This window comes from Geotrypetes seraphini, chromosome 8 (assembly GCF_902459505.1).
Source record: "Geotrypetes seraphini chromosome 8, aGeoSer1.1, whole genome shotgun sequence".
Classification (NCBI taxonomy): Eukaryota; Metazoa; Chordata; class Amphibia; order Gymnophiona; family Dermophiidae; genus Geotrypetes; species Geotrypetes seraphini.
In genome coordinates, this window is record NC_047091.1 from 20,615,034 (window position 1) to 20,627,504 (window position 12,471).

At 43.0% G+C, this 12,471-nt stretch overlaps 1 protein-coding gene across 5 annotated transcripts in view; it reads right to left on the bottom strand.

Moving 5' to 3' along the window:
• Positions 1-12,471, bottom strand: part of MAP7D1 (MAP7 domain containing 1) — a 108,256-nt gene that overhangs the window by 19,204 nt on the left and 76,581 nt on the right. For all 5 annotated transcript variants that reach the window (XR_004540414.1, XM_033956034.1, XM_033956036.1 and 2 more), the window contains one exon: positions 4,776-4,906. Coding sequence is in view for 4 of the 5 variants with exons in the window: in XM_033956034.1 (XP_033811925.1) it covers positions 4,776-4,906 (131 nt within the window). In the remaining variant the exon portion in view is untranslated. The remainder of the gene's footprint in view (positions 1-4,775; positions 4,907-12,471) is intronic.

The following is a 12,471-nucleotide window of genomic DNA, read 5'->3' on the forward strand; positions in this document are numbered from 1 at the left end:
GAAACGGCAGATTCTCCATTGGGTACATAAAGGCTAAGTGTTTCTTTTTCATAAAGCTTCATTTTTCATCTAAAGTTTGAATATAAATGAATATTGAAAGTAGAAGCAAATAAGTTTTTGAATTAAAATAAAAGAAAAATATTTTGGAAGGTTTTTGGAAACAGTGATAACATCCATGACCCCAGAAAGCCTCGGAGTGTGACCCACACTACAAGTGTTTGAGGTCCTTTTTTTTTTTTTTAATATTCTTTATTCATTTTCAAAATTACATTAAGTGTAAAATATATTCATTCACAGTAACAGTAAATATATCACTTATAAATAATCATTGGTACATTATATACATTTTTATCCCTTCCCCTTTCCCATCCCTATCTTCCATTATTATATAATATATGTAATAATAAAAATACCCCCCTCCCTATATCCTGAACTGATAATTAAAAGGGAAATAATTTTACTTAATCCTTACAATATTTTGTTAATGGTTTCCACACATCCTGAAATTTCTTAAAGTATCCCCTTTGTAAAGCATTAAATAAAGCATTTTATAGATATGGCATAAAGAATTCCACCAAAAGTTATAATTTAATCTCCTCCAATCCTTCCAATTATATGTAATTTGCTGAATGGCAACCACAGTCATTATTAGTAATAATTTATTGTTGTTAGCAGAAATCTGACTTTTTGCTCTCATTTCCATACCAAATATCACAGTATCATAGGATAATGCCACTGGGTTATCTAATAAATTATTAATTTGGTCCCAAATTGATTTCCAAAAATTCATAATATATGGGCAATGAAACAATAAATGATCTAAAGTTCCTGCTTCTAAATGACAATGCCAGCATCTATTAGACAAAGAACTATCTAATTTTTGCAACCTAACAGGGGTCCACAACGCTCTATGTAACAGAAAAAACCAAGTTTGTCTCATAGATGCAGACACCGTACATTTCATGAATTTGAGGTCCTTTTTTGACACCATAGTCTAGTTTAGACTTTCATTGGCCTGTCCGGGTACATTTTTCTATTTTGATTATCAAGTTTGCGGACTGATTTTCTGGCTTCTGCTAGTTTTATGGATTACAGACGTAAAGCCACGTAGAAACACAATATAAAAACATGAAACGATAAACAGCAATTAAACATCAGCGTTCACAGCATGTCTTCTCATCGCCACAAACGTAGTCCCTCATTCTTCAACTGTATATCAGTTCGCAAAACAGTTGGCGTTTTAGCAATCTTTTAAATGTTTTCAAAATTAGTCCATTTTCAGTTTTGCAGCTGTACTCCGTGCTAGAGAATGACACGTGGAAAAAAAATCTGTCCCCGTCACTGGACCACCGTCCCGTTCGCCGCCCTGTCCCCGCAGCATCCACCCTTCCCTCTCGCCACCTCACCGCCCTTCAGCGGAACCGAGAATCTCCCTCCCTCCCCCTTACCTTCGCGGCGCATTGATAAAGAAACTTACTGAAGCCGGCAGAGACTGCCTGCTGTGCCTGCAGTCGTGTGTGTGTGTGGGCGGAAGCTTCTCCTCTGACACAACCAGAAGTTGCTTCAGAGGAGAAGCTTACGCCCACACACATGCGACTGAAGGCAGGCAGGCTTCGCTGGCTTCAGTAAGTTTCTTTACTAAAGCTCCACGCAGGTAAGATGGAGGGAGGGAGATAGATTTGGCCGTAGGTAGGTAGGGAAGGAGGGAGGGGGCCGTGTGAGATCGGTGACCAGGTGCCTTCCCTCCCTTAATTGCGGGGACACAGCCATTTACCGCTCCCACGGGGCGGTGGATGGCCTTGTCCCCGTGCCCGCAGTGAGCACTTCCCCCCCCCCACCGTTTCAGCGGATTACCCGCGGCTACCCGCGGGTAACAGCCACCGTGCCATTCTCTATTCAGTGCAACCAGGCCCATCATTGTCAACCTCATTCTTGGTCACCGTGAGTAGTCCATTCCTGCAGTCTAGGCCAGCTCAGATTTTCTTGCCCTTCTCAAACCGCTTTAGCAGCTCACTCTGGCATGGAGAAGCGATAACTATTATTTTTCTCAGAATAAGTCTTTTCCTATCTTTGGAATTCAGTTTCCATTGTAATTAACCTTTATTTCATGTTTCGCATATGTATGTAATCACGTTTCAAGTTTATTTCATATGTGATAAAATTGCTTTTTTCAACGATTACAAAGAGATGTACAATAACTAATTTTCAAATGGAACGTTTCAGCAGCATACAGCAGGGACGTTACAGGAATTTTATGGATGTTTGGGAGCCATTGGCTAAATTTTGTAAGGAATGATAATTGATTTTATTTCATTGACCTGTAAACATAGACATCCAGGGGAGGGGGGAGGGGGAAGGGAGTTGCACTGGAATTTGTTTCAGGGAATTTATGGATATTTTCTTAAATGTTTTTATTCAAATATTAGGTGGGAGGGTAGGAGAAATATATAATTGTACATTGTCTGAAAGTTTATTGTGCTTTTCTTGTAATATTATATGTATATGAATTACTTGTTGCACAATTGTAGTTTGAAAATTCAATAAAGATATACAAAAAAAAAAAATGAAGGGGGACATACAATATAGGGATAGACAGACGTGCACTTCAAGGGGAAATCAGGGAAGAACTACAGTTTGATATAGGAAACAGAACAAATAAGGATAGAACAAAAGGAGATTATAATATATTAGCTCAGTGCTTGCCTACTTCAATTGGGAATATAGTTTAGGGCAGTGTTCTTCAACCACAGGTCCATGGACCGGTGCCGGTCCACATAAATTTCCTGCCGGTCCACAGGGCCGGCATGTGCATCAGGCCCAAAACTGTGTTTTTCAACTGCCGGTCCGCGGTGCAATCGATGCATTGTTAATAAGATTATATTGTGTGTATATATGAAACGTGAATGGATAAAATAGTGTTACAATTAGGACTATGGAGGCAGGGTCTGGGGTGGAGATTGGACAGAGATGGGCAGGGTATCTGTCCCACGACTAAGCCCAGTGTTCTTCAACCGCCGGTCTGCGGACAGATGCCGGTCCACAAAATAATTCTTTTATTTCTGCCGGTCCATAGGTGTAAAAAGGTTGAAGAACACTGGTTTAGGGGACTCATTAATCAGTTAAAAGCATCTCTATATAGGAACATTTTTAATTTTGATTTAAATTTCTCGAGGTTCTTTTCTTCTCTTATCTGAACGGGTAATAAGTTCCACGTTTGGGGGGGGCGGTGACAGAGAAAAGTGTGGTACGTCTAGTATTTATGGTTCGTAGGGATGGAAAAGTAAGTAGGTTTTTATCCTCAGATCGTAAGGAGCGGAGAGGAGAATACGGAATGATTACTCGATCTAGGAATAGCGGTGTGTTGACTTGTAGAAATTTAAATGTAATGAGTGCCTGTTTATAGGTTATTCGGTGGTTCATAGGAAGCCAATGTGCGTTCTTTAATAATGGTGTTACATGGTCGAATTTTGTTTTGCCTGTAATGATTTTTATTGCAGTATTTTGTAAGCCAAGAAGTTTGATCACGTAACACCCCCTTCTCAATAAAGCGCACTGGCTCACCGGATAACATATAAACTATGTTTGCTCACATTCAAATCCCTTCTTTACTAAACTCCAGCTTTCATTTATAAGTAATTAATTCCATATACTTCCAATAGAACGTTAAGATCTACTGAACAGCACTTGCTGACGATTCCCTCTCTTAGAATTATTAATACTAGACGGCAATTGATTTTTTTCTGATACAGCCCCCCAAACTTGGACCTCACTTCCTATTCACTTGAGGGAAGAACACAACTTAGAAAAATTCAAAAGTAAACTAAAGAGCTTTCTTTTTAAAGACGCCTTTGAAAATTAGCTATTTAGCCTTCCAACCAATTTTACTTTTTCTCTCTAAGTTTATTGAAGTAATTTTTAACTTCCCTTTCCTTCTGTATCTCCCTTATATGTCTCTTTAACTTTTAAATAATTTGTAGTTCTTATCCCTCTCTTCCCTTATGTTCTTAGTTTTGTTAAGTTTGTCAATAGTCTTGTTAGACCTGGTTTTTGGGTTTTTGTTACTCATTGTATTGTTCCCCATATTTTGTAATTTTATTATTATTATTATGTACATCGCTTAGAATTATGATTAAGCGATTAATCAAATCTCCATTAAACTTGTATCAGTTGTAATCTTCTTGTTTCTTTTTGTGTGATTCCTTTATACAGTGAATTACAATAATCCAGTTTTGAAACGATCAATGAGTGAATTAAAATGTTTAGTGAGGGAGCATCCAAAAAGTTAGCTAAAGATCGAATCATACGCAGCCTGTGGAAACAACTTGACCGCTGGAATAATCTTCCACTACAGGTAATCGAGGCCAGCAGCGTGCCAGATTTTAAGAAAAGATGGGATTGGCATGTGGGATCTCTTCATGGAGGAAGTTAGGGGGTGGGTCACAAGTGTGGGCAGACTAGATGGGCCGTGGCCCTTTTCTGCCGTCATTTTCTATGTTTCTATGACTCCGAGAATTCTTATTTTATTGATGGACTGAACTGGAAAGTTATTAAAGCAAATTGATGGTGGATTCTTGAGTCCCTCTTTCCATGGGAAAAAACATATTTATTACACTGTAAACCTCTGTAGATGAGAAGAGATTTCCATGCAAGGTGTCCCCAAGAAGTGCACATCTCTCCCTGAACTTTGGGGAAACTTTAGGGAGAAGCAAACATCTAAAAAGGGGTGCCCTGGGGTCTGTGTCTTATCCCCCTGGTTTTTCAGATTTCAGACTAACCTCATGTCAACTGTCGTGGAGATCAAGGTTCGGCTAATAGGAGCAGAGTAGCGCTTCTTCAGGGCTCGCTCTCGGGCAAGGACGATCTTCTCCTTCTCATTCTCCCGCTCTTTGTCCCGTTTCTCTTTTTTCTTTTCCCAGCGCAAAAAGGACAGAAAGAGAGAGAGAGAAAGAGACAGATTATAGATTTTATTCAGTTTGATACACTGCAAACGTACAATGCAATCTAAGTAGTTTCCAATTTTAAATAAAATCACATATTGGAAAAGAGCTCCATATACTAGATAGGAAAATCCCCAGCAGCAGTCCAGCCAAAAATACCCAAAACCCCAAAGTATTTTTTTAACATTAAAAAAAATCCTTTAAACAACCAATTCCAAGGGTGAACCTGGAAAAGCATGATGAAATAAATGTGCTTTAAACTGTTTTTTTGAAAACATGTTAAAGAACTCTCTTCCCACAAATAAGGCGGTTGAGCTTGATTAAAAAAAAAAAAAAAAAAAAATAGATTTATTGCATGTACTCATTAGATGAGCAGAGCCGACCTCAGGAACAGCAACTAAATTTTGGATACCAGATCTGAAAGCCCTACCTAGCACGTAAGGCGTCACCAACTTACATAACGGTAGCAAAACGCCAGATCGCGTCACTTTATAAACTAAAAACAAAGATTTTACACCGTATCCTAAAACGGAGAGGCAACCAATGACGAGACATAAATACGGGCGTTACATGATCCAACTCCTCCAAAACGTCTTAAAGTGGAATTTTGTAAAACGTTTGGAGCTTCCACAAATCCTCAGAAGACAAACCTACCAAAAGTTCATTTGCATAATCCAAACATGCTGGAACAATGGTCAACTACTTGGCAGCTAGGCTTCAATGCTAAAAAATGCAAGATAATGCACCTGGGTTAAGAGAAACCCGCGTAGAACTTATGTACTAAATGGTGAGACCTTGGTTAGGACCACGGCGGAACGCAACCTAGGGGTGATCATTAGTGAGGACATGAAGGTTGCCAATCAAGTGGAGAAGGCTTCCTCCACGGCAAGACAATTGATGGGGTGTATCCGCAGAGGTTTCGTCAGCAGGAGACCTGAAGTCATGATGCCGTTGTACAGAGCCATGGTGAGGCCTCACTTGGAGTACTGTGTTCAGTTTTGGAGACCACACTACTGAAAGGACGTGCTGAGGATCGAGTCAGTTCAGCGAACGGCCACCAGGATGGTCTTGGGGCTCAAGGATCTCACGTATGAAGAAAGATTTAAAAAATTGCGGCTGTACTCACTTGAGGAAAGAAGAGAACGGGGAGATATGATTGAAACGTATAAGTACATCACGGGACGCATCGAGTCAGAAGATGATATCTTCTGGCTCATGGGACCCTCGACCACCAGAGGGCATCCGCTGAAAATCAGGGGAGGGAAGTTTCATGGCGACTCCAGGAAGTACTTCTTCACCGAAAGAGTAGTGGATCATTGGAACAGACTCCCACTCCAGGTGATAAAGGCCAGCAGCGTGACGGATTTTAAGAGAAAATGGGATACTCACGTGGGATCTGTAAGGGAGTAAATTCAGGGGAGGGGATACTTGGAATGGGCAGACTTGGTGGGCTATAGCCCTTTTCTGCTGCTTTTTTCTATGTTTCTAGACCAATGTTTAAAAATGCTCATCAATCAATTCTCTCACACATCGCCAGTTTCCACAACTACTACTGTTTATCATGTCTATAGTCCTGAAAGGCGTACACAGTGCTGTACATTTAACATTCAATAGAAGGTCCCTGCTCAGAAGAGCTTACTATCTAATTTGGACAGACAAGAAATCTCAGGGTTGGGGAGTTTCTAGCAGAAGGAATGATACGACAGGTAAAGGTAACCGATGGTGAGTGAGTTAAGAATTGAAAACAGCTTCAAAAAAGTGGGCTTTTTAGATTCACGATGTATATCTATGTGAAGTCCTTTGGTAATTAGCTATATTGTTTGCTGTTTTGTGAATCTGTTGTATTGGCTTTTTGCATATAATTTTTTATTGAAAAAGCAGTCAATACAAACAAGAAACTCCAGTCAGGAAACAAAAGAACTGGTACAACAGAAGAATAGAACAGAGTCATGGTCAAATGCCATGCAACAGAGGAAGTGCAAACTAGAGGTCTGCACGGGAACGGGGATCCCGCGGGTTCCCCCCCTGGCCCACGGGACTCCCACGGGGACGCCCCCTGGCCCACGGGACTCCCACGGGGATGCCCCCCTGACCCACGGGACTCCCACGGGGACGCCCCCTTGCCCACGGGACTCCCACGGGGATGAAAACAACCTACCTAAATTCTGGCGATGCAAGCATGCAGCTTACAAGTCGCGTCGGGAAATAGCCATGTTGAGCAGTGAGCTCAGCACGTACACAGATGAAAGCCTTGCTTGCTGATTGGTCCGGTGGCCCCGCCCCACCGTGCCGCCGGACCAATCAGCAAGCAAGGCTTTCATCTGTGTACGTGCTGAGCTCACTGCTCAGCATGGCTATTTCCCGACGCGGGCATTAGGCTGTTTTTTGTCATTTCGGGTGGGGGATGGCAGCGGCAGCAGCAGCCTGAAAAAGAAATCATCCTGGCCGGGTTCGGTGTCATGCTCCGGAGCTTCTACAGCCTTCCTATCTCCCTCTCCCTTCTACCTGCGGCTCTCTTCGGCAACTCAGCAGCAGCTTCTGACGTCGGGGCCTACCCTCTGCGAGTCCCGCTTGTTTCAACTTCCTTTTTCCACAAAGGTGGGACTCGTAGAGGGAAGGCCTCGATGTCGGCAGCTTGTCTTGATCACCGCTGCTGACGAGTTGCTGAAGAGAGCCGCGGAGCAGGGGGGTGTTGCCAGGTGCAGATAGAAGGGAGAGGGCCAGATGCAGGACTCGTGGGTGAGGGAGGAGAAGAGAGAGGGGAGAGAAACAAAAGGAAATATTTCATACTGGGCTGGGCCGGAGTGGAGAGAGGGTGGAAAGATTCTGGCTACAGGGTGCATTAACAAAGGAAAAGGGGGGGAAAGCTGAAAATGGAGATAGTGACACAAAGAAGAGAAAGGGTAAGCAGGACCTTCTGAATAAGGATAGAGATACAGAGGGGACATGAAGAGGAGGTGAAATAGAGACATAGAAGTAATGCTGAAAAAGTGTGTGTGTGGGGGGGGGGAGATAAAGACATTGAAAGGGCAAATGGTGAATATGGGGTAAAGACAAGGACAGAGACAAATGAAGATTCTGAAAAAGTGGTGAGATACGGATATAGGTGAGATGGACACAAAGAAGGGTGATGCTGGAAAATAGGTGGAATGGTAATTCTGACAGACACAGAAGGGAAATGCTGGATCAAGGAGAGATGGGGCTCAGGCTGGATGGAATGAGGAGAAATGCCTTGTTGGCCCGGAACTTCCTCTCCTACGTCAGAATTGACGTCAGGGAGCGGAATGCTGGTCAGCGCGACGCTTCTGCAGGGAAAGCTTGGGACGGCGGTGGCTTAGGGGCTATTCTCCGATGGCTGTGGCAGCAAACCGAGTGGCTTGGGGGAGGGCACGGAGAAAGAAAGAAAGGGGGCAGACAGAGAGACAGAAAGAAGGGGGAACAGGGAGACAGAAAGAAAAAGTTGGGGGAGAGAATGAGGTCTGGAGGAGAGGAAACATACAGGAGGCTGAAAGAAAGGAAGAAAGATTGGATGCACAGTCAGAAGAAGAAAGTGCAACCAGAGACTCATGAAATCACCAAACAGCAAAGGTAGGAAAAATGATTTTATTTTCAATTTAGTGATCAAAATGTGTCTGTTTTGAGAATTTATATCTGCTGTCTATATTTTGCACTATGGCTCCCTTTTACTAAACCGCAATATTGTTTTTTAGCGCAGGGAGCCTATGAGCATTGAGAGCAGCGCGAGGCATTCAGCGTAACTCCCTGTGCTAAAACCTACTATTGTGGTTTAGTAAAAAGGGAGGGGGTGTATTTGTCTATTTTTGTATTTTGTTACCGAGGTGACATTGCATAGAGTCATCTGCCTTGGGAAATGTATATGGCAGATATCTTTATTTTGTGTTCAAAAGAAAAGGAAATGCATTTCTGGTTTTATTTCTACAGTGTTGAAGTACTTGTTGGCCCTTGCTGTGACTGGTGGGGATCCCCAAGCACCGCCAGCAGAGGACCTCCTCTAGAGATGGTCAGAACTCCCCTCCACCAAGCGCAGCAGTCGCTGGCAGCATCCATGAGCCACTGAGGTGCCAGCATCTGTGACTCAGGGACGCTACTGCTGCCTGCCAAGCTTGGCAAAAGGGACCCCAGGCCAACTGCAAAGGAAGTCCTCAGCTGACAGTTTGTGGGTTCTCATCAGCTGAGTATTTATATTTTATATTTACATTAGAGGTTCTGGTAGAAACCCATTTACAAAGTATGTATTCTTCCCAATTAATATTTCCAAATTAATAGTCTCTTTGCTTATTTGTAAATGGGTCTCTACCAGAGCCTTTAATTCAGTAGCATAATTAAATAAAATAACTATTTCTGAAGTTTATAGGGAAGGATGGTGACGGAGGGGATTCCTCGCGGGGACGGGTGGGGACGGAGGGGATTCCTCGCGGGGACGGGTGGGGACGGAGGGGATTCCTCGCGGGGACGGGTGGGGACGGAGGGATTCCTCACGGGGACGGGTGGGGACGGAGGGATTCCTCACGGGGACGGGTGGGGATGGGTGGGATTTTGGCGGGGACGGTGGGGACGGGTGGGATTTCTGTCCCCGCGCAACTCTCTAGTGCAAACTGAGCACCCACCTGAGAAAAAATAATACAGAATCAGTCTAGAAGAAAGGGGTAAGCCCTCCAAAAACGGGTCCTAGAAGGTGTAGCAAGAAATCAACCTCCGAAATATAACAAAGACTGCAAGAACATTTTCAGAAAATTTTTAAACCCCATTCACAAAAAAATTTGAATCAAAAGTGCAATTGGATATTTTAATTGTTTGCACTATGTATTTGATTTTTAAATGAATAAAGAATTAAATAAATAAAAAAATATATTGGGGGGGGGGGAAGTGGGCCTTTAGCTTGGATTTGAAGACTGCTAGAGACTGAGCATGACGTACTGACTCTGGCAGCCTGTTCCAGGCATACGGAGCGGGCAAGAAAGAAGGAACCACCAAAGCAACGTGGCTCGAAAAGGATAACTTCTCATCTATAATCACCCCCCCAGAGAGCGAAAAGATTCCACAGTCGGGAAATCATGACCAAACAAAATCAACAGAACGCCACGGCCTACAATAACCAGCATAAACCCAACGATCCGATGTTTCTTCGGCACTTTCAATAGCAATGAACCCAAATAACGAAAGAATGTTTAAAACTATATAGGAAATTATTCTTTCAAAAATGAGCTCACCACCCTGTTAAATTATGAATCTCAAATCATAAATTTTGAAGGTCCTCGGTATTCACGATTCATGTAACCCGAAAGGGTAAATTAAGCATGAAACATCCTTGGACCTTAAAGAGTGTGTGTGTTCACAGTGTGTGTGTTCAGGCAGCGAAAATTGACCCCCACCATCACCAAACTGATGATCAAAACAACAGACATCAAAGTGTTTCGGAAAGAAATCAAAACATTTCTTTTCAAAAAACACGTCCTTATTTAATATTCCCCTCCCCATTCGCACATGCACTCTCCCCAGCAAATAACACACTAGTCATCCCCTTGAACCTCATTTACCAAAAATATCCAAACTCCTAAATAAGCATCTCCCTTAGGTATCCATTTAACCTTCTCCTAAATAAGCATCTCCCTTAGGTATCCACTTAACTGATTCCTTCAAAGTTAGGTACCTTTCTTCAGTTGCCTATATTGTTTTCCCCACTGAACCTTGTAACTACTTGAACCCTGTCAAGTTATTCTATCGATAAATCCAGATATCTTATACTTGTATTTCTATACCACAACATGTAATTTACTTAAATCGTTGTAATGTAATTCTCTCGGTAATGTCCTGATCTCTTTTAACTGTAATCCGCTTAGAACCGCAAGGCACAGGCGGAATAGAAATAGAAATCACAAATGTAATGTAATGTTCAATCAAAACAGTGAAACATCAAAAATGATCATCATAATAAAGTCTCTCCGAGTGTGCTCTCTCATATATTCATAGCGCCTCGCACAGCCGATAGGAGTCCACCTCCGGGTTATCTTTGCTGTTCTACCTCGGTGTCAGTGCTGTATAAGGCCCTTTCTGGATCTGTACGTCCCAAAGATGTCTCGAGGATACAGGGGGGCTGGGGTGGTGGGGCTTTCTGCGGCCTTCCCAAGGGGGGTCCCCGATGGAGTCGTAAGGTGTGTCTCCTTGCTCATAAGTGCATTTTGCAATCCTGGACTGTTTCCGAGCCTCCCTCTTATTGGACTTGGAGATCTCTGGTACATACTTTGGCCGCCTGGGAGGCCCGAGAAGCGACTGGTCACCCTCGACGGCGGCGTGATACCTGCAGATTTGGGGGAGCCTATCTGGATTCCTTACCTCCTAGAGGTCGAAGCCTCCTTTTGAATTCTCTTGCTTAGATTCACTAGTGTTCCCTGCGCTTGCTCCCCTGGTCAGTCACTGCCTGTCGCTTTCTTCTCATTCTTTTTTTTTTGTGTTTGTTTGGGGGGGGAAGGATTTTCTCTTGACTTAGCCCATGGGCCACAAGAGTACAGGCCTTTGGCATTCAAGAGACTTTTTGGTCGTTTTTGTATATTGCTGAAGGGGGACCCCGGAGGGGTAATTGCACTGTGGGGGTGGGGTTTTTTTTGGGGGGGGTTGGTTGACTTCTTGAACTGTTTCTGAAAATTGTGTATTGATGGATGTTGGTTCCTTTGTTCTTGTTATATTTCTTGCTCTTTGTTTTTTTCACATTCACAATAAAACAGATTTGAACATAAAGTAATTATCTCAAATCAGAGGTCCAATCTAGAGGTCTGCACGGGAACGGGAATCATGCGGGTCCCGCGGGAATCTCCCCCTAACCCACGGGACTCCCACGGGGACCCCCCTCTAGCCAATGGGAGTCCCACAGGGATGGAAGGCTTTGGAAGCAGGGTTCGTCCATATAATATAATGGACACGTCAGCCTTAGTAAAAGAGGGGGGTTTATAAGTTAATTACCTGAACAGAAAACAAAAAAAAGGTTCCACCAAAGAGATTCCACAAGGAAAACAGCAGAGCAAACACAAAAGAAACTGTGGAATTGATGATCCTGTCAGAAGTAATTGCTGCTTTTTATGGGGACGGGCAGAGATGGAGGTAATTCCTTGCGGGGACGGAGAGGATCCTGGCGGGGATGGGTGGGATTTCTGTCCCCGCGCAACTCTCTAGTCTAATCTCCAGATAGTATCCTCTTTTGAACCAAAATTACCATTTGTCATACATGTTTAACCAGTTGTACTTATCTCAAGAAGCATTATCGTTGGCTCTTCATATCGTGCCAATTTTGAATAGTATAGCAGAGGCACAAATACATAAAGCAGATATATTCATAGAAACCTTTGAAACTCTTGCTATTAACAGCAAATCATTAGCATACATATGTAAACTAACGCCATATTCCATAATCAACTCAACCAAAGGGCCAACAACCAAATAAAGAGGAGCCCTGCGGGAATCTATACCCCAATGACTTCATGCGAGATTCTTGTAAACCAGACCTCACCGAAAATGTCCT